The 26,762-nt window shown below is 43.5% G+C and overlaps 4 protein-coding genes across 5 annotated transcripts in view; 2 read left to right on the top strand and 2 right to left on the bottom strand.

The window, feature by feature from the left end:
• The window catches only part of LOC140248793 (dynein axonemal heavy chain 5-like), a 144,593-nt gene extending 143,943 nt beyond the window's left edge, over positions 1-650 (bottom strand). The window contains exons 1-2 of the mRNA XM_072329829.1: positions 580-650; positions 168-354 (exon numbers count right to left, since the gene is read on the bottom strand). Coding sequence (XP_072185930.1) covers positions 168-330 — 163 coding nt within the window. The 5' untranslated portion in view covers positions 331-354; positions 580-650. The remainder of the gene's footprint in view (positions 1-167; positions 355-579) is intronic.
• A 413-nt stretch (positions 651-1,063) lies between these two features.
• EXOC3 (exocyst complex component 3) lies at positions 1,064-16,147 on the top strand. Its single transcript, XM_072329881.1, has 13 exons — positions 1,064-1,194; positions 2,595-2,779; positions 4,701-4,920; positions 5,941-6,622; positions 9,688-9,805; positions 10,551-10,676; positions 10,836-10,936; positions 11,333-11,443; positions 12,177-12,327; positions 13,678-13,800; positions 14,201-14,362; positions 14,889-15,016; positions 15,433-16,147. The coding sequence occupies exons 2-13, from the start codon at positions 2,636-2,638 to the stop codon at positions 15,602-15,604; spliced, it is 2,238 nt and encodes a 745-aa protein (XP_072185982.1). The 5' UTR covers positions 1,064-1,194; positions 2,595-2,635; the 3' UTR covers positions 15,605-16,147.
• Positions 16,148-16,785: 638 nt separating this feature from the next.
• PDCD6 (programmed cell death 6) lies at positions 16,786-23,509 on the top strand. 2 transcript variants are annotated; one of them, XM_072327786.1, is made up of 6 exons: positions 16,786-16,902; positions 18,254-18,315; positions 19,855-19,899; positions 20,644-20,796; positions 21,307-21,416; positions 22,957-23,509. In XM_072327786.1, exons 1-6 carry the CDS (start codon positions 16,841-16,843, stop codon positions 23,053-23,055), a joined length of 531 nt encoding a protein of 176 aa, XP_072183887.1. In that variant the 5' UTR covers positions 16,786-16,840; the 3' UTR covers positions 23,056-23,509. The 2 variants fall into 2 exon arrangements, with proteins under 2 accessions (XP_072183887.1, XP_072183885.1); XM_072327784.1 differs by having other exon boundaries at positions 20,644-20,802.
• A 2,382-nt stretch (positions 23,510-25,891) lies between these two features.
• LOC140247875 (uncharacterized) overlaps positions 25,892-26,762 on the bottom strand; it is a 37,809-nt gene continuing 36,938 nt past the window's right edge. Inside the window, exon 17 of the mRNA XM_072328079.1 lies at positions 25,892-26,488. The gene's annotated coding sequence lies outside the window, so the exon portion shown is untranslated. The remainder of the gene's footprint in view (positions 26,489-26,762) is intronic.

The following is a 26,762-nucleotide window of genomic DNA, read 5'->3' as shown; positions in this document are numbered from 1 at the left end:
ACCTCCCTTGTCTCACTTTAAAACCATTCCCTCTGTTTCTATCACTGTCCACCCTCATAAACAGTTGTTCTCCCTCCTGTTTATACGCTCCTTTCAAATACTGGAAGGACATAATGAGGTCGTCCCTGTGCCATCTCCAAGGTACTTACCATTACTCTCTCTCTTACCTGTTTTTAGAGCAACGAGAGGTGGGCAGAGTTCAGTGTCAGTTTTGGATGAGAGCCGTAATCTCCCCTCTTGCTTTGACTCCTGCTGCACAGGGAGATCAGGAGAGGAGCGCGGCTCATCTCTCCCCCTGAACTCAGCCTCATCTCCCACAGCCTCCTCCATCTCCACCGCCACTCAAAAAACAACCTAAATCAGCAAAACAGAAAATGACCGCATAACGCTGCCGACAAGCAATCGCACTGGCAGTACGTGCATCCCTGTTGTGCCATCAATCACAGAACCGCCGAGTCATTAAGGCTTGGAAAAGCCCTCGAAGATCATGCAGCCCAACCGTGCCCGCTGCCCGCGTCCCTCAGCGCCACATCCACACGGTTCCGAGCACCTGGAGGGACAGTGACCCCCCCCACACACCTCCCTGTGCAGCCCGTACCGCTGCAGCACCGCTCTTCCACCCGCTCGGTCCCGGGGCTCGCGGACTGCCCGGCACAGCCCGCAGCTGCTATGGCAACCCCTACACAAACGCAGCTGCCAGCCTGGGACGCGATCGCACCTCGTTTGTTCCCCGTTTCCCACCCAACGAGCTGCTGATTTTCACTCCTCTCCTACGTGTTTTTTAACGGGTTTATGTGTCACAGAGTTGCAGACCCTAGCGCAGCACAAGCGAAAACAGCCGTGCACAAAAGGAAAGCGACTCGTCCTATCGGCTTTTGCATTTCATTTATTGAAGTGATGTGAAAGCCGAGGGCGCCGCAAGACGCCTTCATGACCGCTCCCCAAGAACCAGCGCACGGCGCCACCGCCGCTCCCAACTGCAACTGAGGACAGCGCGCATGCGCGGGTGAGGCGACGCAAGACGCACGCGTGCCTCCCGAAGAGCGAGGAAGCCGAGGGCTTCCCCTGCGCATGCGTAGTTGGTCGTGACGCCAGGGGTCTGCGTTGGGCGCATGCGCGCTGCCCGACTGTCACCGCCGTCCCGAGGGGCGGGCTGCCGCAGCCCGTCAGCGGTACCGCGGATCCCCGGCCCTGGTGAGCGCTCCGTCGGTAGCGGCGGTCGGGGGCCCGGCAACGGGAAGCAGGAGGGGACCGATCCGAGGAGCCGCTGGGATGGCGGGGCCGAAGGGGTGCCCAGGGCCCCTCCGGGCCGATGTGGCGCAGGCGGTCGGGGCTCTCGGCGGGAGGCGGCTGCGGGCTCGCCGGGGCGGGGCTCCGGCCTCCGGGCACCTGCCGGGCTGCGGCGGCTGAGGGGAGCCGGGGTTCGCTGCGCTTCCTGCCGCCTTGGTTTTGAGGAGCTGGGGCTGCGTCCTGCCCAGCCCGCGGCCTGGCCCTACCCGCTGTGTAGGTGCTGGGGCGGAGGGCTCGCGTCTGCTCGTTGGTCTGTGGAAGTTTTCCTAAAGAGCCTGGCTTGCTTTTGTTGGCTTGTGGTGATGGCTGACAGCCTCTGTGAAGTTGGCACGGGGTCCTGAAGTTTGCTCTTCCTGTGTGAGCGGTTGGTGGTTGTGATACGGCCCGGTCATTTCAGCCGTGTAATCAGAAGGTTGCGGCATGCTGTACTTCCCTCCGTGAGGTGTGTGCCGGCTGCCCGAGTGCTGGCTGGGTGTGTTAAAGCTGTCGTAACTCTGCTCATACTGTTTACTCAGAGGGCGGTGAGGCGCTGGCACAGCTGCCCAGAGAAGCTGTGGTGCCTCATCCCTGGAGGCGCTCAAGGCCAGGTTGGATGGGGCCCTGGGCAGCTGAGCTGGTGGGGGGCAGCCCTGCCCATGGCACGGGGTGGGGATGGGTGGGCTTTGGGGTCCCTTCTGACCCAAACCATGGTCTGATTCTGTCAGCCCATTCTGACAGGAGGTGTTGGATCAGGCCTTCCAGATGGTCGTTCCTTCCCATTTGGAAGGAATCAGGAATTCCAGGTGCATTTCTTATGATGCCGTGTTCTTCTGTCTTTGGTCATTGGGATCCTTTTCTGTCCACTGCTGATACCAGATTTGAGTTACTGTGTGGGGATTATAGACGTTTCACTTCCAACAGGTTTAAGTTCTGGGAGAGTTTGTGCTTTGAGCAGCTACAGGGTTCCTATATGCATCTCACATTCCCCTTTTAATAAGCAAACGTACCCTAGGTTACATAATGTTTTATAAATGAATATTTGCTGTTGTTCTTTTGTTATCTTTATCATTTTTTGACACCTGCTTCCACAGAGCAAGGTAAATGCAAAATGCTTATCAGAGAACATTTCAGGTAATGAAACAGAGCTAAGTGGCTTCAAACGTGATTCCTGTGTAATCCCAGTTCCTATTGCTTGTAGCGCTTTCTAATGATGCTTCTGTCAAGTTGCGTCTTTATTGCTAATGTTTCCTCTCTACTTAAGTTTGAAAAGATGGAGAGCCATCGAGTGAAAGTGTATGTTCTAAATCAGTTATGTTTCTTTTCAGCGCTGTTGAATTATGAAGGCATTTTGAGGTCCTAATCAGCCATGGAGGAAACGGATAGGGAAGCGGTTGCAACTGCTGTTCAGAGGGTGGCTGGAATGCTTCAGCGTCCTGATCAGCTGGATAAAGTGGAGCAGTATCGCAGGAGGGAAGCTCGTAAGAAGGCTTCAGTGGAAGCTCGACTCAAGGTACACAGAATGGAATGAGCTTTCCTTTTTTCTTTTCCTTCTATGTTTTCATTCAGATAGCTTTAGAACGTGGGCTTGAATTTTTGGTCTGACTGCGAAAACTAACGTGAGCAAATGTTTTATATCCTGTTGAAATGTTGCTCAAGCATTTCAGATGTTCTTATGACCTGTAGCTTGTACAGTTTATTCACAGACAAGTTCCCTCCTGCAGTGTAGCCTGTCAGCCTGCAAATGTTGTAACCATCAGTTAGAAGCAGTTATATTCAGGGTACCAGCAGGTTTCCTAGATGAAGAATAGCTGCAAAAGTAACTCTTCTGTATCCGTCTGAGGATTAAAAACTTAAAACCTCACTGAAAGGAGCATGAGAGGAACTGAAAACTTACAAACAAGAAAGGACAGTGGATCCTGAACTAGAGGGGGGGGGAGGCAGGTAGACCAAATGTTTTAAGAATCCAGTTTAAGTGAAGATTGTTGACTCACTGCATGTTAATGAATCACCGAAGTTATTAATCTTCTGGCTGTTTCACCAGACAATAAATGTCTGAACACAACTTTCTGAGTTTTGTAAATGCTGAAATCCTCCTTATAGTAGATTACAGCTCCGTGGAGCTCGAAGGAGACCAGTCTGCAAGGATCCCAGCTGTGTGGCTGAATGCTGAGGGCTTGTTCCAATTGTTCCAAATGGTTTTGTTTGGGTTTTATCCAAGTGATGGTCAGTCTAAGGTGAACATGTGTTGTAGGAGGAAAAGCTTGCATGCTGTACTCCCCCTTTTCCCAGCATCCCCCATTGACTGTTGAAAGGCAAACTGAACATCTGGGTGGGTGTCTGTTGCTTGAAATTTCTTCGGCTGTTTGAGTCAGTGACGACAATTAGTTGATGGTTGTTGTTTGACATAAGTTTCTATGGAAGTTAAACTTGGAAGATCTGCCTCAGGATAAACTGAAAAACTGCATCAGATGGGCTGAATGTTAAATCATCACATGATTTGTAAACTGCAGCCAGCTTTAGAAACGTGTGTCTTCCCTTGCTGTTGAAGTACCACTTTGCATTTCAGTACCCCAGATACCTCAGTTACTGTAGAGGTTAATTTGTTAATGTAACGGTGCTGTAGGCAGATGGTGTATAAAAATGCCATATCGATGCTTGACTGTGCTGAGTTTGACAGAAAGATACGTTTTTATCAGTAAAATCAGTGTATGGTAATTCAAAATACATAAACAAATGTGGCTTAAGATCAACCATATTTTCCTGGGATGTTCCCCTTACGTTTAAAACACAGTAAATGTTGCTCATAGCTACCAGGATTTCCTCTTTGGCTTCTCATAACAGGCAAAAACAAACCCGTGACACCTCAGGCATTTTGACCTTACATGTACAGCAAAAGTTATGGCCAGTGCCGAGCTAAACTGTGTGTGTCTCATTTCTTTACAGTTTGCTTCAAGTCCTTGAGTTCAGCAAAGCAATTTTCACTGATGCCTTTGGTTTTGGCTTGTCTTTTGAACTCTGTTATTTCAAGTTTCATTTTCTCTTGTCCGATTTCATCTTAGTTGCATATTCTTTTAGAAGACAGCTATCTAAAACATGGATGTGCTCTGATTTCTTTCATGAAGATATGCTTTATAACGCATGTTAGTAATGTGTCAAGACTTCAAAACGATATTCAGGAGTAATGGCCCATTTGAAGAGTCAAGTACTACCTGTCACAAGAGAGAGCCACATCAACAGTCTTGCTGTATGCCATAACAATCTAGTCGTTGCCTTGTCAATCTGCTTTACATGGACCAAACATTATTTAGGTTTGTTTTTTAATCTGGCAATACTAGATACTGCTATCTAGATGAAACTTTTGGAGAAATATTGAAAATGCAGAACTTACAATGCATTAATGTGAGAGTTCTTTCTTTTTGTTTGCATTTAAGGCAGCAATCCAGTCACAGCTGGATGGAGTACGGACGGGTTTAAGTCAACTGCACAATGCACTGAATGATGTAAAGGACATCCAGCAGTCTTTGATAGATGTCAATAAAGACTGGAGACAGAGCATCAACACCATTGAAAACCTCAAGGACGTTAAGGATGCTGTAGTGCAGCATAGCCAGCTGGCAGCTGCTGTGGAAAATCTCAAAAACATATTTTCAGGTAGTCTGCTATTCTTTATATAATCCATCGCAGTCTTAAAGCATTTCAAAGGGGTACAAACCAAAGGGTTATTGACTGACGTGGGAAACTTTAAACCTTGCTGGGAATGAAGAATGAAGGAGAAATCACCTAAGTGTTGTGTTCAGCAAAGTCATTTTTAACTGTTAAGTAAACATTTCATCTGAATTTCTCTGTAAGAGCTTCCAATTTGGATCATTTTCATCTTCATCAAACAGAAGTCACAAAGAAGCTTCTTGTTTGTAATCAGTAGCTGGCATCATATCTTTAACATAGAAATCTGTATTGTGCAAGCAGCACTTACAAGAAGTTCAGATGGATGCGGAGTGTGCTGGGTACCTTAAGCAGGACTTGGGTAACGTTATTCCCAGGTGATCTTCAGAGGCAAATAAGTTTGCAAGCAAAATCAGAATGTCCAGCAGCAATATCTCCAGTCAGAAGATTCCCTAGCAGTCTTTATCACACAGCAGTTAAGAACCTCGAGGATGATTTGAGTTTCTACTTGAAATAACATCCAGCAAAGGGCAATGAATGTTTGTATGTTCCAGTGCTAATTTGTTTCAAGCATGTTGTTATAGTTTACTGCCGCAAATGCAGTTGAAATGTGAATGCAGCCTTTGTTTTCTAGTATCCTGCCAGGCTTTGGGTGTGAAGCGCTTCCCTGAGATTGTTACAAAGTAGAGTTGATGGTAACTTCCCACTCAGGGAACCAAATGTTTTTTTTTACTACAAGTCAAATGATTTTCACCATAATTAATGATTGTAATTGTCTTAGTGAGCCTTTTTTTAAATTGGATTGCCAGTATTTAGCACTGTCTGTCATTCTTGTAGTGACATTCTTGCAAGTATTTTTTGTTCTTCTTGCCACTGAATCCTAATCCAATTCTGTATCGTTCCTTAAATACCGAATGTAGTTTTCCCATTTGTTTCTGAGTGTCTTGAGTTTATCTTTGGAATTTTGATCTATTTAACCCTTTTTTTTCCTTTTTGCCTTTGTTGCAGTTCCAGAGATAGTGAGGGAGACTCAAGATCTGATTGAGCGAGGGGAACTTCTGCAAGCTCATCGAAAGCTGATGGATTTGGAGTGTTCTCGTGATAACCTGATGTATGAGCAGTATCGCATGGACAGCAAAAACACACATGACATGAACCTCATCCATACGTACTTTGGGGATATGCAGAAACTTTCTGAGGAGCTGGCCAAGCAGTTGTGGATGGTGGTTCAGAGATCTCTCGTTACGGTCCGTCGAGATCCGACCTTGCTTGTTTCTGTTGTCAGGATAATCGAAAGGGAAGAAAAAATCGACAGGCGCATGTTAGACCGTAAAAAACAGACTGGGTTCATACCTCCTGGCAGGCCAAAGAAATGGAAGGAAAAAATGTTTGACATTTTGGAAAGAACTGTGAGCATACGAATCGAAGGCACTCAAGCAGATACTAGAGAATCTGACAAAATGTGGCTTGTGCGCCATCTAGAAATCATACGGAAATACGTCCTCGATGACCTTCTGGTGGCTAAAACCCTGCTGGATCAATGCTTTCCCCCACATTATGACATTTTCAAAAGATTGCTAAGCATGTACCATCAGGCTTTGTCCACCCGCATGCAGGAGCTTGCTGCAGAGGATCTGGAAGCAAATGAGATTGTTAGCCTTCTAACTTGGGTTTTAAATACTTACAAAAGGTAAAGTCCCACTTGTCTTTCTGTGAGAAAAGTTGAGGATAAGCGTATACCACACAGTCTGTGTACTAATAATTGCGTGTCTGTTAACAGCATAGAAGATAAAGGAGATACAGCTGTTTATATATAAAAAAAGAAGAGGAATAATAGTAAAGGACCGTTGAGATTTGTTAATGCCTTTTACTTTCTTGAGGCTTCTCAAGACTTATCCAGGTTTTCTAGTACGTGGTTTTAAGTTGTATTATAAGCTTGAGGCTTTAATGCAGTTCTAGACCACTGTGGAGCTGCTGTCAGCCTCAGACAATGTGTTTGTGCATCACTTGGTGAAGAACTGGGGAGAGCAGAGGAGATGGAAAGCTTGTGTGTGTGTGTGAAGCAAAATGTTTTTCATTGGGCATAGCCCCAGTAAATTAGTGTGATTGTTTACTTTCTATTGTTCTCCTTTGCGGAGCGTGGGACTGTTGAAGTATTGCTTCATGACTGTTAAATGGAAAGAATGTAGTTACTTCCTCCAGATTTTATCTTGGAACCACACAACGGTTTATTTCTTTAGAAGAATTTCTGCCCATAGGTTCTCTCCTGTGATACTGTCAAACTCTTAGTGTCTTTTGAGTGCTGTGACACATTGAAGTAATGTAAGGATTGGGTCGGTCCCGTTGTTCTCCTGATAGAACAGCTCAAAAGGCAGCGTTGTAATTTCAGCTGACACATAGTTACTAGGCAACTGATTTATTTGGGAAAAAGTGCTGCTAGCTTTTTGTGCTTTATGACTAACCTTCTTCTCAATAGCTGGCGGTGACCCAGAATCTGCACCGTGTGTGGTTTTTTGCCGTCTTCAGTTGTTTGATCTCACTGTTTCAACAGATGGAGCTCTTGGTAGGTTTAGAGTATAGCACCATTCAGCAGATAGGTTGGAGCTACTGGAACTACTGTTCCAGGGCATTTTGATAACCTGTTTTAAGATGTGTTTTGGCTTACTCTGCTTTGCTTCATGCTGTGACATTCTTCTGCTTTTCTTCCCTATAGAGAACACCCAGGAGCAGCCCCTAATGCATGTTTAATATATGGGCAGGAGGGTATACTTAAGACGCAGTTGATAAGATAAAGGAGCTGAGTTCACTGGCCTTCTCTTCATTATTACTAGAAGGCCAGAGGAATGAAGCAATGAACGCAAATCAGAAACGTGTGACTCCCTCTTCCTGCTCCCAGGTTTTTCATTTACAGCCTTGGGCTGATGTTCCATTGAGACAGTTCTTAGTCTAAAAACTGTCTACAAGGAAAAACGTCAGGAAAAGTTGAAAGCCTTAAAGATTATCAAGTCCAATCGCAGCCTCACCACAGTACCCCAAATCCAACAACCCTCTGCTAAATCATATCTCCAAGCACCAGTCTGATCTGTGCTTTAGGAGGAGCCTCGGTTGTGTAAGATTCTGATGATGCCTGTATTCATGATATCATTTTTATTAGATACCACAGTAAAGTGTTGATAAAACTGCTGAGAAGAGAGTTCAGCAGCATTGCTGCAGTTAGTGTCAGTGATCTTCATACTAATGGATGGGAAGCGTGGTGCTGTATATCTGGATCACATCCTCGGACTGACTACCTTTCTTACAAGATGCAGCAGAGTTGGCATCAAGCCTCCTGCGTAAGGCAGAATAGAAGTTCTCCTGTGTTAGTTTCCAGGGAATACAGTTCTGGCTGGAACTTCAACTTAATTATGAATGTTCTGTGATGGGAAGTAACCCTTTCCAGTGGTTAGAAGCCTCCTGGCGAGGGTTGTGTTATTGCTTCCTTTGCAACAATTGGGAAAGGAGTATTTTATCGAAAGTCTTTGAGGACTGGAGATAAGGGTCTGTGTTCTTTGTTCTATGGCTTCAGTTGGTGTGCCTCAAGAAAAGTTTGATGTTTCTGTGGCCTCCTGAAGTAGGGAAAATGGTGGTTAATGAGATTAGAAATACTTTCTAATACAGCATAATGCCATAACTAGCTTCTAGTTTACCCCTAATGACTCTAGAACAGGTCCTGCCATTACCTGTGTTCCTTATGTGAACAGTGACGGAGTGGGATTCAGCTTTCTGAGAACCTTGAGCCCCTTAATATCTACAGTCTCCTTTCCTGCTCCTCAGGATGACATTACAAATGGAAAGGGCTCAGTTGCACTGGATTCTATGCCTTCACAAACAAACGTTTGTATTGTTTTCTTAATGATTAGCGGTAGTACATTTGTAGGGCTGCAATGGTTTTAGTGATGTGGAAGCACTGCTGTGCTGACGCACTGCATATCCCCAAAGGACAACGATACACTTGGAGAGATTAACCTTTTTTTTCCCTTACCCTCACTGAATATATTTGCATCGATTGTTTTTGCCTTATTTATTCTTTTTTAAGCTCAAAACATGAAGGATTCTTGCTATTTTATGCTTTGACATAGGACTTGGGTAAGCAACTTATAGGAATCTTAGTTAGAGGAAGTATTGTGGAGTATTAATTTTCCATAATCCTTTTAAAAATGTTCTTGAGGGTTGCTCTAGTTTTTCTAATCCTACGCAATCAAGCAAGTACAGCCAGTAGTGCTGTTACGGTACTGGGCCCATGATGTACCCTTTGGATTTAGCTTGTAAGATGCCTTCTTCTCTTGTAGCAATTGTTTTCTCTAGCAGTGCAAGAAGCAGTGCTTGGTTTTGTTTGAGTGTATTTTAGTTCTAATGGGGAAGTAAAGTAGCGCAGCAGAAGGTCTTTGAGAAGCTCTGCTCAAAACTTGAAAGGGTTAACATTCAAATGTTTTAAATTAAATATTTTATAATTAAATATTAAATATTTAAAATAAAATAGCTCTTCTTAAGAACATTTGCTGGGCTAGGGCGCCTTAGATCCTATTCTCTCATCTAGTTTTATGTCCATTCCAGAAAGTTCTTAATAGTGGCAATAAGTACATTTACAAAGAATGTGAAAATTCTCCCCCTACTGTGATCATATCAAAAAAGTGACATAGTTTTTTTAACTTTCATCTCATGTTCCTTTGCTGATCTGAAATGTTGTGGCGTGTCTTGTTTTGTTTTTAAACTCAGTACAGAGATGATGGGGAATTCAGAGCTGTCTCCTGAAGTGGATGTAAATTCTCTGAATCTTCTGCTTTCACAAAACGTGGTAGATCAGCTTCTCAGCAAGTACATGTCGACGCTTACTGTAAGTAGTAGTAATTCCAAGATTCCTTCATACAAATGTATAGCCACACAGGTGCCTTAGTACTCAAAGTGCTGTACTTCCTTCGGAAGAAAATACAGTGACAAACGTGATCTCGGTGCCTTTACTTTTATAAGTCTTCATATATTACATTTGATACCGATATGGTTTTCTCAAGATAATCAGGGTGCTCATGGGACATATTTGCCGGTCTTCTTCACTTAGTGCTTGTCAGCTGCCTAAGCAGAGCATTTCCTTTTGCACGTGCCTTTTCAAGTGCATTTTAAATACAAAAGCGCTGCGTCTTGTTTGCAACAGGTGGCACTTCATCTTTTTAAAACTACAAGTCACCAAAAATTGGCCAGCTACACGGCAAAGGAATCAGTCTGTGGTTGCCAGGCTTTTAAATGAATTTTGCTTTGGAGATACAGTGTTGTTTGCTTCTTAGACTGGCTATTGCGGTATGTGAAACTTTGAACTGGCTGTTCTTGTATTGCTCAGTTGTATTCCTAAGTCTGGGAGCTTTGCCAAGCAGAGGAGGGAGGTCTTTAGCTGCTTTAATTTGTTAGATACTAAAACATGCCTAGCAACCGCTACCAGTTGGACCTGATGTCCATCATATCTTGTTATCTGTTACTGCACTTCTCTATGACTGTTATTCTGAATATTGCAGTATTTTATTTTCCTTTAATTGTAGTGCTGGATTAAATAATCTCTGCTTTCTTTTGGTTGCTTTTTTTTGATGTAGTCTAACATCATTGGCTGGCTAAGGAAAGCACTGGAGACAGATAAAAAAGACTGGGTAAAAGAAACTGAGCCAGAAGCAGATCAAGATGGGTACTATCAGACCACGCTCCCAGCTATTGTCTTTCAGGTATAAGAAAACTTGTTTATTCTAAGGAAAAAAACAAACCTGTAGGAGGAGTTTTTGTTTGGTTGGTTGTTTAAATAAAATTGGTGCCAGTGACCATTCTCTTTTACTTGCCACTGAGGCAGGCCTGCCTTTACAACTAAACTTTTTCTCTTAATGTAGATGTTTGAGCAGAATCTTCAGGTAGCTGCACAGATAAGTGAAGATTTGAAAACAAAGGTACTCCTCCTATGTCTTCAACAAATGAATTCTTTTCTAACCAGGTAAAACAATTTTAAAACTATAAATCCTTTATCTTACCTCCAGTTGTCTTCGTTGCTTGGTTTTCCTGTTGATGTTTCTTTATTTCATTGTCTGTTTGTGCCAACAAAGCTTTTCTTTTGTTTTCTTTTCTTCCTTCCTTCACCAGAGCAGCTTTGTGTTGGTGAGTGGCACTATGAGTTCCTCTTTGGCTCTAGTTTTTGGAGTCAGTTCCCTTTCAAGCTGGTAATTCTTTCTCGTTACGAAAAGAAAAACAGAAATGAAGTACCACATGAGCAACAAGCCCTTGAAAATACTTGCAGATAAATGTCAGGTCCTGATGTAGCATTTGATTCTATGGTGTGTAGTTATTACACATTCTGTGTCTGATTAACGTTATTCTTTTGTATATGTCGCAGATACAAAGAGGAAGCGCAGTTTTACAAAGAAGAACATCTTAAAAATCGCCAGTATCCTCAATGCTACGTTCAGTACATGATTGCAGTCATCAACAACTGTCAAACTTTTAAGTAAGTCTGTATTTTCTTGCTAGATTTAATTTGTGATACTACGCGTTCCCAAGACTTCGTTGGATTTTTGTATACAAAGAGGGTTTTAGGTGAGATAGTTTAGCTGACCACAGAAAGCCAATAGGTTTAAATGTATTTAACGTTTTAGGAAGCAAACCTTGTTACTCCTGTTGGCAAACCAAATCACATTCACCCGTGAAAAGCCACTCTGCTTTCAGAATTACAGATATCATTGGTCCCAGACAAAATGAAACAGATCTTTTCTTACATTTGTTCTCTCACAGTCCACCTTCAAGCGCTGTGATCAAGGTGGATGAAATGGAGGACATTAAGGGTATAGTTGTTACAGTTTAACAACAAAACCATGACAATATTGACTTTATTTAGAATATCAAAGCAGGAGAAAGAAATCCTCATTGCTCACGTTTCAAAACAAGTCCTTCATACATTTCAGAGTTCAGCAATCCAGTCTCGTTCATCTCTTTCTGCTGCCATACTCGAGTCTACAGATGAACAGTAGTTTTTATGTTTTTTAACCAGCATACAAGTAACTTAGTGTGGTCACTGGAAAATCATGCTGAGGAGTCACTTAAGGCTTCCAAAGCAAGCAGAAAACATTGTTTCACCTTGCAAAAATAAGACTGGTATGTCTGTTTCTGTTCGTGCACTTGGAACATTTAGTAGCAATGCATCTTCTTCAGTGGATGATGAAAGGCCTTGTTATTTGTCACAGAGAATCTATTATCAGTCTGAAAAGAAAATACTTGAAAGTTGAAATGGAAGAGACATTATCGAGCAGTCATGCAAGCATGGATGCGATTTTAGACATCATTGCCAAGGAAGGATGCTGTAGCCTGCTAGATGAAGTCTTCATGGATTTAGAGGTTGGAACTTTTTTCCTCAAAAAACCAAAACAAAACAGAAATGCAAAAAGCATTAATTCCTAGGAAAAATAATTCAGGAATGATGTCGGTATGAAACGTCCTGGTTGCTGAACGTGTGCTAGCAAAACTCAAGGAAACCTTGTTGGTACAGTTTGGGTGTCAGAGTCTGAAAGGATTTTTGATTGTATTTCACAGGATCCTTTCAGACAGGTGCTTTGTAATAGTGAATATATGTGTAGTTTAGGAGAGTGGAGTCGGTCAAGTAGTTGCACAGCTGCATTGTAACAATTGTTTGCTACTGATGATAAGCTGCTATCTTTGTACAGGTGCCGTAAGGAAGCCCTTACTGTTCTGATTGACAGTAAAGATTGTCAGTTGCTGACTGATAAATTCGGTTTAGGAATTCTGGCTTCTGATAGAATCCCCCTAAAAAAAGGGGGAATAAAGCCATAACAAAAAAAGAGGGCTGTGTATAGTTAAGAGAAATTGGAATGTGGGAAGGAAGAGGGAGAAATGAGAGAGATGTGGAAGGAAAACAGATGTTCTGAGTATTTTGGTTGTGAATAACGTGTTGAAATGATTCACAGTAAGCAAGATGTGGGAGCACTTTATATTCTAAACCCGGAACTCTTCAGCAAGACCTTTATGTTCTGTTAACTGTGTTAGTTGATTAAAAAGAGGCACTCAACCCAGCGCTCTTTGAATTATTTATCCTGAAGCTTTGTTGTCTCCATTGGCATTTGTACAACGCTTCAGAACACAGAGTGTTTTCACTGGGAGGAGGAAACAAGATAGCTGTGTAGGTGTGGAGAATACTGGAGTTGCATGTTACAGAGTTGTGGGAAAGGCATAGAGAACGTAGGCCACCAGGCTTGGTACAGACACAAGGATGTTGTAGCACCATGGACAGGAACACCTGAATACCCAGTAGCAGCTCAAGGGAACCAGCACCAAATCTCATTCTTGCAACAGTTGAAAGGTGCGTTGCGTTAAACTGGAATTGCCTTCCTGAGGCAATTTTGTTCTTGGACCTTATTTTTTTTTATTCAGCATAGATGTTTAAATAGAGAAAATCCAAAAGGATTTTGGAGAATTCCTGTGAAATAAATGCTTAGGTTAGTGCAGTTGGTTTACATGCATAACTGGTGTGTAGGTCAAGGTAGCACTCTATGGCAGCTGTAATTCTGACAGCCCCTTCACACTGTTTTCCTGTGTTAGCTGTTCTGTTGAAGGAATGTAATTCAGCAATGCGTAACGCTTGGAATTGTTTCCTTACCTTTCTTAATTGCACTGAGCTGATGAAAAGCGTCAAAACCTTCATCTCATCAATTCTAACTGTTATCTTCTCAGCCCCATCTGAATGAGCTGATGACGAAGAAGTGGTTGTTGGGGTCTAATGCTGTGGGAACTATTTGTGTCACTGTAGAGGATTACTTTAATGACTTTGCCAAAATAAAAAAGCCTTATAAAAAGGTAGGTGCAAAATATTCTACGGTGCCTTGCTAATATACTCTGAATGTCCTTTTGGTTTGGTTTTTAAGGCTACTACATGGAATGGAGAATTGGAACACAGGCATTGAAATTGTGAGTTGATGTTCTGGCACTCAGTAGGACGTACTTGTCTTTCCCTGAAGTTAAAACATTCTCGATTAACCCACTTCTGAAAGTTCAGGTTTTACAAGCCATGTGAACAGAACAGATTTTCACTTCTGTTAGCATCGTGAAAATCTGAAGCCATTCCAAGTATATTATATTAGTGAAAACCATATATATGGGTGATAAAGCACAAAAACATATTTCAAAGCTTAATCATTGCACAGAATGGGGACTTCGGCAGTTCTCACTGGCATAAGCCACCACTTCTTTCTTTCAGACAATGACTATGGAGGCTCATCGAAGGGTGGTTGTGGAGTACATCAGGGCCATCATGTTAAAACGCATCTCTTTCAAGAATGCAGAAGAGAGAAAAGAGGGTGCGGAAAAAATGATCAAAGAAGCAGAACAGTTCAGATTTCTGTTTAAGAAACTTACATCTGTAAGTATTTGTTTCAACAACGATGTTAATTTGGTAATCTATAATAGCTTAGAATAAAAGGCACACATTGCTTGGGAGAAACAGCTAGAGTTAGATCTCCTTATCTCCAACATGTGGGTGAATGGCAAGTAAGAAGAATGCCATCTGGCGGCACGGACAGAGTTTCTGAACAAACACAAGCCCAACTGCTAAAGCAGGATCTGAATGGCCTCACAGTGGGCCGTTTTTACATAAACTTTAAGGGGAGACCTGGCTTTCACATCAGTTATTCCTAATGTTTGTGTTGAGGATTAGTAACCGTTATAGACCAGAATGTGTGGATAAACAGGACAAGTTGTTTGTCAGACGTGGCTTCCTTTGCTGATACTCTGGAGATGATGTCTGTGGGTGGGAAGGAATAGCAAAATGCGGAAGAGAAGAGCCTTAATGGGATGGTTTGCGAAGGGTTTTGTCTTAATGGCTAAAGTTTCCACCGTTTATGGAATTGAACAGCATCGTCATTATTAGTTTTATTACTATTTTCCAGGGGTCTGGAGAGGACACCGAAGGACTTTGTGATATCATTGAAGCTATTGCAGAGGTTATCAAACTAACCGACCCCTCCCTGCTCTATCTGGAAGTTTCAACTTTAGTCAGTAAATACCCAGATATCAGGTAATTCTCTTTGCCTTCCAAGTCAAAAATAGATAATACAGTTTCTTGTTAACAGTGGGATAATTTGAAACCAATGTGTTTCATATTGATCATATTTGGAAGTGTAGCTGCTCTTTCCAAATAATGTTAATAGCAAACATACGTGTCTTGGACTAGGAGGTAAATGCGTTTAAGTACTCACTGGTATGGCAAAGGAATAATGGGAATATTCCCGTTGTGTTTCGGGAGGATGAAACGCATCTTAGATTCCTAAGTGTAGTCAAGAATAGCGCCTTGTAGGTAGTTGGAAACACCAGTTCTTTGTGACTTGAGATCTGATTATGAATTAGAGTCAGTGAAAGGATGATGTGTGATATTTCTGACGCACTGTTACTTCCGCAAGAACTAATGCCAGCCTTACCTTTGCATTTTGGCAGGGATGACCACATTGCAGCTTTGCTGACGGTGAGGGGAGATGCCAGCAGAGATATGAAGCAGACTATCATCGAGACTTTGGATCAAGGGCCAAGCCAACCCAATCCAAACTACGTGCCAATTTTTAAAGAAATTACAGTTCCTACTCTAACTGTGCCAAAACTCCTTAAGTAACGGACAGCTCTGGGCATGTGTTGTTACTGGCGTGGGATTGATGGGTGTGAAGCGTTAGAGGGCAAGTTTGGCAGTGCTATTTCAAGTAACGTTCAATGCACACTAGATCTGTTTCTTTCTGAAGGTGTGGAATATTACGAGATTTCTACAGGTGCTGACGCTGCTGTCAGCAAATATGTTTTGAGTCGTGAAATGTGGCATTGCAAATGTATAAAGATACTTACAGTGAAAATAACACAGCTGTGGCAATGCTGGGTGTATATTGCTCTCCCAGAGCCTTCGTCCCATGGCACAGCATTGGGTGTACATTAACGTCCCCATTCCACTCCCACATTAAACTTGGTGTATGTAATTACTTGGGTGTAAAATAGTTTATGGCAAAAACCTTAATTATGGAGCCAGCTTCCTGGCCACGGGACTGTAGAGGGAATAAATAAATAGCTAAAAAGAGCGTGAGGTACAATATGTCTTCTTTGTGGATTCCCTAAAGAGAGCACACGAATCATCACTTGTTCAATAAAATGCTGGACCATGGCCACGTTCTGCTGTGTGTGCTGTGTTGTGGCTGAGGGGGGAATGAACTGTAGATGGTGAGGGGTCTGGAGCACACGTCCTATAAGAGGAGCGGCTCAGGGAGGTGAGGTTGTTTAGCCTGGAGAAGAGGAGGCTCAGGGGAGACCTCATTGCACTCTACAACTTCCTGAAAGGAGGTTGTGATGAGGAGGGGCTTGGCCTTTCCTGCCAGGCAACAAACAGGACCCGAGGAAATGGCCGCAAGTTGTACCAGAGGAGGTTTAGATTAGACATAAGAAGGAACGTTTTCTCTCATAGAGTGGTCAGGCACTGGAATGGCTGCCCAGGGAGGGGGTGCAGTCGCCGTCCCTGGCAGTGTTCAAGAGGCGTCTGGACAGGGAGCTACACGATCTCGTTCAGTGTTTTGCTGTAGCAATGATAATGGGAGGACGGTTGGACTAGATGATCTTGTAGGTCCTTTCCAACCTTATGATTCTATGTAAAAGCTAATTGTACACAGAGAGGCCAGGGAAGCCGCGGGTTCCAGGCCGGGCCCGCACCGCCTTAGGAAACGCCGGCTTCTTGTCGCCATGGCGACGGGCGTCACGCGCCTTTCCTCGTGCTTCCCCGCGTGGGCGCGGCCTACTGACGTCACTCCGCGCCCCGTTCGTCCCGCCCCCGGAAGCGGAAGAAGGCTCGCGCTGTCGGGGTGGGGTGGCCGTTATGGCGGCGCCTCACGGGATGGGACTTCCCGATCCCTCCTTCTTGTGGAACGTCTTCCAGAGGTGAGGCCGCGCAGGGCTCGGGGCTGCCCGCCGAGCTGCTGCAGGGAGCGATCGGGAGTTGGGAGGAGAAGCTGTGGTGCCCCAGCCCTGGAGGCGCTCAAGGCCAGGTTGGGTGGAGCCCTGAGCAGCTGAGCTGGTGGGGGGCAGCCCTGCCCATGGCACGGGGTGGGGATGGGTGGGCTCTGAGGGCCCTTCCAACCTAAACCATGCGAGGTTTGGATCAGCAGTGAGTGCCCGGCATAACAGGGGTGACTCAGAGAGGTGACGTTTGTCCACCACCCTTGTGTCTAAGCACTGCAGCTGGGAACTTGAAGGAAATACGTGTGATGCCGTTTCCCAGTTTCAGCTGGTCCTGAAGGAAGCAGGTGGACGTTCTGCCTTCTCCACCAGGCAGGCCAGTAGAACTGCTCTAAATAACACAGGGTAGTTGAATGGGTCTTGCTAGAAGTATTCCTATCTACCACAATATAGGTGTTGGGCTATATTGACGGGGGATTGCTTATTGATATGGATAAGGTTGCTACAGTTGGTGTGGTCCAGGTAGTTTCCAAAGAGGCTTTCAAACATAAGCATCAAGGAGCTTCAGAGAAATCTGACAGGCACAGAATGAAAGTCCTCCAGCAGGTAAATAACTGGCTGAGAGGGAAATTCTGTCACACTGATAGATGCAGCAGTTCTGGGATCTTCATTCAATATGTTCAACAGCATCTATGGGAACAGAGGGTGAATGATCAGCTGAAGCACGAGCTTCAGCTTCTGGTTGCTTAACGTTTGGGCATTTATAAGGCATCTGTTTCTTTTTCTACTAACAAAGCACAAATGTGCACTCCAGGTGTCATGGCGGATTCTTGCAGCAAGAGCTCAGCCTGTGTAGGCTTGGCAGGAGCACCTTGCTGTACTGAGTGACCGGGCCATGTCACCTTCACGGTCTGATCCTGATTGCTGTATCACGGGTAGATGAATTCCAGAATAGATACCTGATGGCTGTGAGGAAGATTAGTGTCATTTTGTGTATCAAATGAATGTGCTCCGTGCTGACTGATGGTCAGAAGCAAGATAAGAAGCAGATTGTAACTATGCTAGGACTATGTGGCAAGGTTTGGTAGCAGAGGCTGGGGTGGCTCTGTGAGCAGAGCCCTGTGCTGCCCATGTCAGCTCAGAGCCAGCCCTGGCTGCCCCAAAGGCAGTGCCTCTGAGTGACTGACTAAACAGTGATTTACTGATTGATTTTTGTTTTAAAGATGAGCCCTATTTGCATTCTGTTTGGTAGGGACAGAAATGCTGAGGGTTGTAGCTAAATTCTGTTAACTTCAGCACCTTAAAGCATGCCATTTCTTCTCCCCTCCTCCAGGGTTGATAAAGACAGGAGTGGAGTGATCTCAGACACAGAGCTGCAGCAGGCACTATCCAATGGTAAGTGAGTCTGTGAAGGGGGAAGGAGGCCCCTTGTGAACTTCGTGCTTCATGCCAGTCAGGCTACTCGACTCTTCTGCTCTTGACTTTTTACTCCCTGCTCACCTTTGCTGCAACGTTCCTTTGGAAGCAGAGCAAAGGTCAGACGTTTACAGCCAGCCTTTTTCCTGCATGTAAGAGCCCTTCGTTCAGTACAGCGCAGGAAGTGCAGGTGGTAATTTCTTATTTTTAAATGAGGCATTTTGTTTTCCACTTTCTTTTCCTAACCAAATAGAAAGATGTACTTCAGACCTGGCTTGGGTCGTAACTGGGGCGTGGTCAAATAGCTCAGGGTTAGCCAAATGAAAGCACAAGACTTCTTTCCGGTAGTCACATTTTCCTTCCTGCTGGTGATTCGGGGTGGTGGAGTTGGTTTTTTCTTCCAGAATACGTCCTCTGTGGGTGGTTGTGTGTCACAGTCCAACGTGGGTCAAAAGAACGTAACGTGTTTATTTTGAGAACACTATGAAAGTATTCACTGTTCTCTCTGTATATTGAAGCCCAATGCGTTCTTGACGATCAGCTTTTCGACGTGTCAAATTTACGCCCGTAGTAGCACACGTATCTGGGAAGGATGGGAAAGCCACACAGTAGAGTTGTTTGCACAGTAAAATCCTTTGCTGCCTTCTTGCCTTTTATTTCTTTTTTCTCTCCTGTGCTGACATGCTGAGGTATTTGTCGTGTCAGGGAGGAGGAGGTAGGCGGCTGCTGGCTATCAGAACAAGCTGAAATCAGTACAGCTCTTCAGCACCGGAGTTGCTGTGGTTTCTCTGTATGGAATCTGTATTAGTCTGTTGTCATGTCTATCTTTGACATGAAATAATGTCACTAACTCTGCTCCTTAGAACTCTGGGGTGATTCTAACCCAGTGTAAACTGGTCCAAAGCAAGGAGCCTTTCCACGTTCAGTAGCAGCTATTGACAGAAGCCCAAAGCTCCTCTACACACGGCTGTGCTCAGGCCTGCCTAAGCAGTAACATTTCTTGGCCTGAAAACACACTGATCTAAACAATGCTTTTAATTCAGCACAGAGAGGGGATTTATACAAAACTCAACTTGAAATCGCATTGTGTGCCTCTTGTGATGTTAAGAACCTGTTCTTTTCACTCAGTGTCCTGGAGTAACCCATCTGTAGAACAGGGAATAGTCAGATTTTTAGTTTTATTAACGAGAAATGGGCAAAAGACTCCTGACAACCTGGGAAGAAAACACTTATTCTTGGTTCTTCTAAGGCTTTGGTTCTCGGCTGGATTTTAGTTTATGTTTTGGGGTGTTTTTTTATGCAGACTGAAAAATGTTGGGTTTCTATGCAATATTATTAAAGCATCGGTGAGAAGTCATCAAGACCACAGTTACTTCAAAGCAGCTTTGTTCAATGAGGAGGTAGCTTACTTAGCTCTGAATTCACTATTTTTGGTTCTTATGGCTTTTTCTTTGCTTGCTGTTCAGTTGCCTGTTTTCAGTGCTGCCTCGAGGAACTGAGTAATTCTTTCTGTTTCAGGCACGTGGACTCCATTCAATCCAGCGACAGTCAGGTCAATTCTCGGTGAGTACGGCTGTGTGCTGTGCAGTAGGCAAAGACCCTGTTGGTTTTTCAGCTCCAGTCTGAGAAAGCAGTCACTGCGGAATCGTGTCAGAGAAACAAACATGTACAGTTATCACAATACGTGTACAAGGTGTTTTTCTACTGTAAAGTTGAATGCATATTTAAAGGTCTGGTTGTGATGTTAGTGAGCTGGTCTGTGACTGTAAAGATGCCGTGGTTTTCTAAGTCTTGTTCTTTTTTTCAGTAGTTGGAAGTTATCAACTGAAGCATTGACCCTTTTGAACTATAAATGAATGCCCTGTGTTTAAAACTTGCTTAGCAGCAGTCAGCATCCCATCCCTGTGCAATGTGCTACCTCCATAAAGGGGATGGGATCTGTCAGCCAAAAGCTGATCGATGTTCCAGCGCTTCTGGCAGTTCGTAGACATCATAGGCTTTCTCACAAGTCCTTAGAGAAGGGCAAACCTCTCTTTCTCATTCTGTCACTGGATTATTTGTCAAACCCTTTGAAACTGGAAATGAAAACCCAGGAAAAATAAATATATTCTGTGACTCGCTCTCATTTTCTTGCTCGATTCTTTCCTCCTTTGGCAGATGACTTAAATATCACTTGTATTTTAGTAATTCCTCGCCTGTTGTCAGTACTCCCTAAGGCATCTCACTTCTGTCTTAAAACACAAGCACATCTTCCCGAGGACTTGGCAGAGCTGAGGTTTTTATATGGCCTTCTTGTTTTTATTTCAGGCATGTTCGACAGAGAAAACAAAGGTGGAGTGAATTTCAATGAATTCACGGGAGTCTGGAAGTACATCACAGATTGGCAGAACGTCTTCCGAACGTACGACAGGGACAATTCTGGGATGATTGACAAAAGTGAACTAAAGCAAGCACTAACAGGTTTTGGTAATTCATTCGTAATTACAGTTCTTATGACACTGCATTATGTGACCTCAGTATTGTCAGGGCTGCTGCTGGGACGCATGGCTAGAAATAGAAATGAGACGAGAGAAAGGCAGTAGGATGAGGAACCTCTTAGAGGCGCCCTGCCACGGTTGCAACCCTGTTGCAACTGTTGGCTTGCTTTTTAGAAGTGTTTCCGTATATGAAGGAAATGAAAGCATACATGCTGGTACATGTGTGTGAAGTGCTTTTTCCATTCTGCTTGTAAACCAATAGTCACTTCAGTCCATAACGATGTTTACTGTACTGTGTGTAACTTGTTGTTGACCGTGGTTTCTATTGCATGCCTTCTGTTTGTACACCTGTGTTGTTCAGTAGACGTACGTAGCAGGAAAAAACAAAGCTCTCGTAACTTGTGTTTTCTGCTTCTGTTGCCCATGCCTGCCAAACAACCTAGCAGAAAGACCGTAGTAATTGAATCATCCTAAAGGATTTCTCTTGTCCAAGGTTACCGGCTGTCTGATCAGTTCTACGATACCCTTATTCGGAAGTTTGACAGACAAGGAAAAGGCCAAGTTGCTTTTGATGACTTTATTCAGTGCTGTGTTGTTTTACAGGTAAGAAAGGAGATGTACTTTTAATGTCAATTGAAAAAAAAAAACACCTGTCTTTCCTCAAACTTTTATGGTTCTCGCTTTATAATATTGAAACTAGAACTTGCTTATGAAAAACCATACACTTGAATAAAGCATACAGGAGATGCCAGAAACATCTCCAAGGGTACATCTTCACTTGTTATCCATTTGCATCCCATACAAGTAAATCTTGAAGCCCTTTTTGACCTCTTAAGTATTTTTAATGGGATGCTCTTTTCATTAGCTCTGATATACAGTCTCTTTTGGATCTAGGATGCATTCAAGCTGGAGCGTGTTATGTCCTGCGTTGCCCTCTTGAGCGTACTCCAAAAAGGTGTTCTTGCAATCCAAGTTGTGAGGATTTCCTATCTCTGCCTAAGGCTCTGATTTACAACATTTCAGAGCTATCAGCTGAATTATTTGATCTTTTGTCTCTGCTGTTGCTTCAGGGGCAGTGGTAGTAAAAGACATTCTAAACAAAACGAAACAAAAGCCAAACCAAACGGCAACAGAAAACCAACACACCCTTTCAGTTATAGGAATGTTTATGGGGAGCAAGAGAGAAGGGAGAGAAAAAGACTCTCCCTCCGCACGTACACGCTTCTGTTAAGAAATAAATCACCCAATGGTTTCTCTAAGTGGCTGTAGGCTTCATGAAACATAGGCAAGACTTTGAGGGAAAGCTGGGAAACTTCAGCAATGGGCACGCTCAATTTTAGTATGCTGGATGAAGAATTTTTCCTTTTTTTTCCTTAGCACAGCTAGTGTTTCCATGGTACCTTAGCTAGCTTCCGCCATGTAATAATAAAGAAATAAGGCTCCAGGGTTGGACTTAGAGGCTATCTCCAGAGGTCCCCTCCAGCCCCTACAACTCTGCTTCTGTCTAACTGGTATCCTCATCATCTGCCTAAGCGCTTTGTTCTTTAGTTTTATGTTTGCAGCCTGAAGTCAAATGCTGCCGCTGAAGCACGTACTGCTTTTATATGCACTTGCAGTATGAGCCAATTTTGATTTGCTATGAGGTTAAATTCTAGTGAAGAGGGCTTTGCCATTGCCGATCATTCATGTGCTGTCAGTGAAACCACAGCGGTAGCTGTTCTGCTCCACTGCCAGCACTGCCCGTCCTCTGGGGGATTGCTGAGAGACAGCTGAGGTATTAGTGATGCACTGAACAGACTGGGCTAGAAGACAAATAGTACTCTTTGGATCCTGCCTACCGCTGACTCTGAAAGGTATCCAGAGTTTTGCTTTGTTCCCACCTCCTGAAGAGCCAGCTATAAAAAGCGCTCCGGCTTATAAACAAGTGCTTAGGATAGGCTTAGGTGTGTCCTGAGATAGATAGGTAACAAAATCAGATCCACTACACAGCTCAAGCATGAGACAGAGCAGAAAGCTCCCTCTGTGTGCCTGGCCCTGTGTCGTGTCTACAGAGGGCACAAAGAAGCAGCATTCATACATGGAAGTGTGGCAGCCCAATCTTTCCCTGTGTACAAAAATGTTTCTTCTTTCTGTATGTTTTTAGAGGCTGACTGATGTATTCCGACGGTACGATACTGATCAGGATGGCTGGATTCAGGTGTCCTACGAGCAGTACCTCTGTATGGTCTTCAGCATTGTATGACATCAGCACCTAGAAATCCCACACTGGCATTACACAGACTGGAGTTGCCAAATCATCATGTACTGACTAAGATTATCGATGTATTGTAACGGATATAATTTCGTAGTGGTAAATTTTGTACGTACGTCAGTCATTGCTTTCAGAATCGATGTTTGTTTTTGTGTTCTACAACTCTACGATCAGCCATATCATGCTTCCTGTAGCACAGAAAGCACAGAGTCTAGACGTAACTGGTGCCGTGTCAAACCTAACTTAACTTTCTTCCGCATATCCTGCATGGGGACAGAGGGCACTTTAGAAACGCCAAATTCAATTAACGCTTGTTAGTTTGCAAGAGGCAAAACCTCAAAAGTTGCACAACATGTTTTGCATGTGCCTTACTTTTATAAGAGTCTGATGTATTAATTTTTAATACAGAACTTAAAATTAAGTAAAAATGTGAGACCAACGCGTACGGTCTGTGTTTGTACAGTTTGTTGTAGGCTGGTGGCTGTGTTCCCATGTTGCTGGTTTTGGTCTTGTTTCTTTACAGTTCAGTGTCCTTCCTATTTAACAGGGCTGGCCTTTTCTTCTCTGCTTTGTCTTTACTTTCTAGCTGCCTCTCTTTCAGGGTATCCTTAGGCCATTTGCAAAGGTAACATCTTCCCATTAACTTCCACCACTGCATCTTCTTCAGTTGATTCCCTACAACCTTTTATATCCTCTGGGTATCATAGAATACGATTCCCTCTTAATGCAAATAATCCTTTTTGGGTTCAGAATAATCCATTCTGAAGCAGCCTTGATGGTCAAGCATTCTCAAAACCTTGCTTTCAATCTCAACATTTACAAATGGAAAACAAGCAAAGATCTATTGAAAGCAATTATTTAAGGTTCCTTTTTCTGCAGTCACTTTCAAGAAGCAACTTGGAGGAAGTGAAAGTTAACAAGCTCCCTGGGATTACCCTAAAAGAAAACCTCCTCTACCCAAAGCTGTTATTCTTCAAGATGTATTTACAAAGTTATCGTATCTGGCAGCTGTGGGGCAGAGAAACTAAACTACCACCAGTTGTCCAGTAATGACAGACCAGTATCGGAGACCACTTGAAGAGCTTCCCCATTGAGATGCTCCACTAGAAAGAGCTTCCCGCTCCCTTCCTGCAAAGGAATGGTGAACCAAATGAAAGCCAGTACACACCTAGGATCACTCATTGGTCCACAGCTGCAAAGCTAAAACCAAAAAAGATGGCATCAGAGGAATTTCCTGGGTTGTGGCCTGTCAAGGAAGTCAAGTCATTTTTTTTTCAGCCAGCATTATCAGATTGGACTGCTGTAGAACTTTAGGAGCTGTACTGGTGTGGAAAATTCATCAGTGACCAACTGGAACGCCTCATCTCAGGGGAAGAGCTGCTGCTGAAGGTGGGAAAGCAAGTAACTATACCAAGAACCTGGCTGGGAAATGCACAAGTTACCCCTCAAAGCATGCTTGATCCTGGATTTTTATCACTGGTGTTTTAAGGAAAAGTAAAATTGGTTCAGAAGGCTCTGGTACAGCCTCAGAAATGCTGCCTTGGTGCCAAAGGGCGTGGTGTAGCTGCACTGCTGCTGTTGGATGGCAAACATTTACAGTGCGGTCTGCAGCCTATCAATGCCTACCCTGTAAAGCTTGCTTCCTAAAGAAGGCCCAGTGCCCAGAGAAACAGGAACACACACAGCACTCATTCTGTTTCAGCGCTCTACTACATGGGAGCAAGACAGGGCACAGGGGTTTCTTGGGAGCAAGCAGCCAGAAGCTGACACAAGGAAACTGGCCAGCACAGGGAAACAGAAACAGGAGGAGGTCTTCTCTTATATAATACTATTGGAGGAGCAACTGAAGGGATGACACAACTTCCCTCCCCCTGGGACATCACTCATCCTGTGCAACACGCAGGAACCAAAACCTGTTCCCCAGAACAAAAAATAAGGGAATGTGGAGGAACAAAGAGCATCTTCTTGGGGAAGACATTCAGCCACTGTGTGCCGCTGGGATATACAGTGCGTGCAGTAACATCCCACAAGGGGGCCAAAGTAGAAAAAAATAAACCAACTATGGAGACCCCAGCTGAAAACACCTTAACTCTGATTCAGTTTTTCTGTGTTTCCAGAAACTTACTTACTTGCACTACACTTCCTGGAGGAAAGGAGGCAGTGAAGAAAAAGGAAAGCAGATGTATTCTGCTGCACGGGTCAAACAAGAATAGAAGAATTTTAGTGAATCAAGTGTATATGCCCTATCATCGACTGCTTTGTTGCTTCTGTGTTATAAGTTTATGTGACGAGGCCCAAAAAGTTATTTTTTGTGAATGCAAAAAGATATTAGCATAGCTTATGAAGACTAACCTGAGTTCAGCACAAGTATTTAATGTGCAGAGACAAAAATACTCCAGCTATGGTTAAAATGAAAGATGACGGCCCATAACAGAGCAGTGAAAAGCAGAACAGAGTACTGGGAGTAAACTGTCTCACACTAGTCCTTTTCTTTAGCCCCACGTTAGCTATATATGATCATATACAGCAGACATCTAAAGGTAAGCACTGGTGAGCTTTACAGCTCAGATGTGCAGAGAAGAAATGTAAGTACGGACCACTGGTAAACATGGTGAACTGGTGCTCATTTCTGTTTAGATTATTTAGTTTCCCCTATTTTATCTAATTGCTGTATGAGTTCTACTATTTCTCGATATGCTTTTGTCAGCACAAAGTATAGATCCATTTATCAATTGAATTTTTAAGTCGGTTCACAACAGTTCCATTCCCAACAGGATATAAAAGTGCAGATGTTGTACGTCTCTGTTCTGCAAAAATAAAACGAAATAACACCACGCTCTCCTCTCCTTCCATTCAACAGAGATGTAGTGTATCTACTTCTCCAAACATCCCACCTAGAAAGCCTTACATTAACTAAACTGGCCTGAACTCTGTGTGAAGAGCAGCAGCACATCTGGATTTTCAAACCCCAGATCTGTATTTTCAGTGAGCTGCTTCTTCCCCCCACAATTAACATAAAAGCAAACTTTTCTTTTTTTCTGAGTGGGGAAAGGATGTTAAAAGGGTGCCCAGCTTTTTGCCGACAGAATAACATTCACACCCTCCTCCAAAAAATAACACCAGGTTTTTCTGCAATACACTAAGATGTAACAAATACATTGAAAAAGCCTAAAGAAAAAAAAAATAGTATTCACCTCCATTATGTGCAAGTTTGTGTTCCAGCTACATTTAATATGTTAAAAAGGTGACACTCTACCTCCCTTTCCCCTTCCAAAAACACACTCTTAAACGCAGTCTCTTTCCTGAGATCCAAGATACGGAGATTCTTGGTTCTGTTCATCTGCTTCCAGTTCAGCTGTTGTCTCTCCTTCATCTTTTCCTCTAGTTCCTATAAGCACACTGGCTGGTGTCTGAATACTTAGTTCTAGAAAGGGGAGATGATTAAAAAAACCAGTTACTTCTCTTTCACGTTATTTCACATAATACATCAGATAGCAGTAAACCTTTCATTTAAACTAACTGACTTTCCAGGTTCTTGTGCATAAGCACGGCTTGCAATTGTCCAGACTCACATCCAAAGGCAGCTGTACGACAACACGTGCCCGATGGCCTGGAAATATTTTACAATCTATTTCCAAAGCAGAAACTTTTCTAACATAAAGGAGTATTCTTCCAAATGGAAAAAAAATCAGATAACA

Source organism: Excalfactoria chinensis, chromosome 2 (genome assembly GCF_039878825.1).
Source record: "Excalfactoria chinensis isolate bCotChi1 chromosome 2, bCotChi1.hap2, whole genome shotgun sequence".
Classification (NCBI taxonomy): domain Eukaryota; kingdom Metazoa; phylum Chordata; class Aves; order Galliformes; family Phasianidae; genus Excalfactoria; species Excalfactoria chinensis.
Note: the sequence above shows the minus strand (reverse complement) of the source record. Positions and strands in the feature narration are given on the sequence as shown.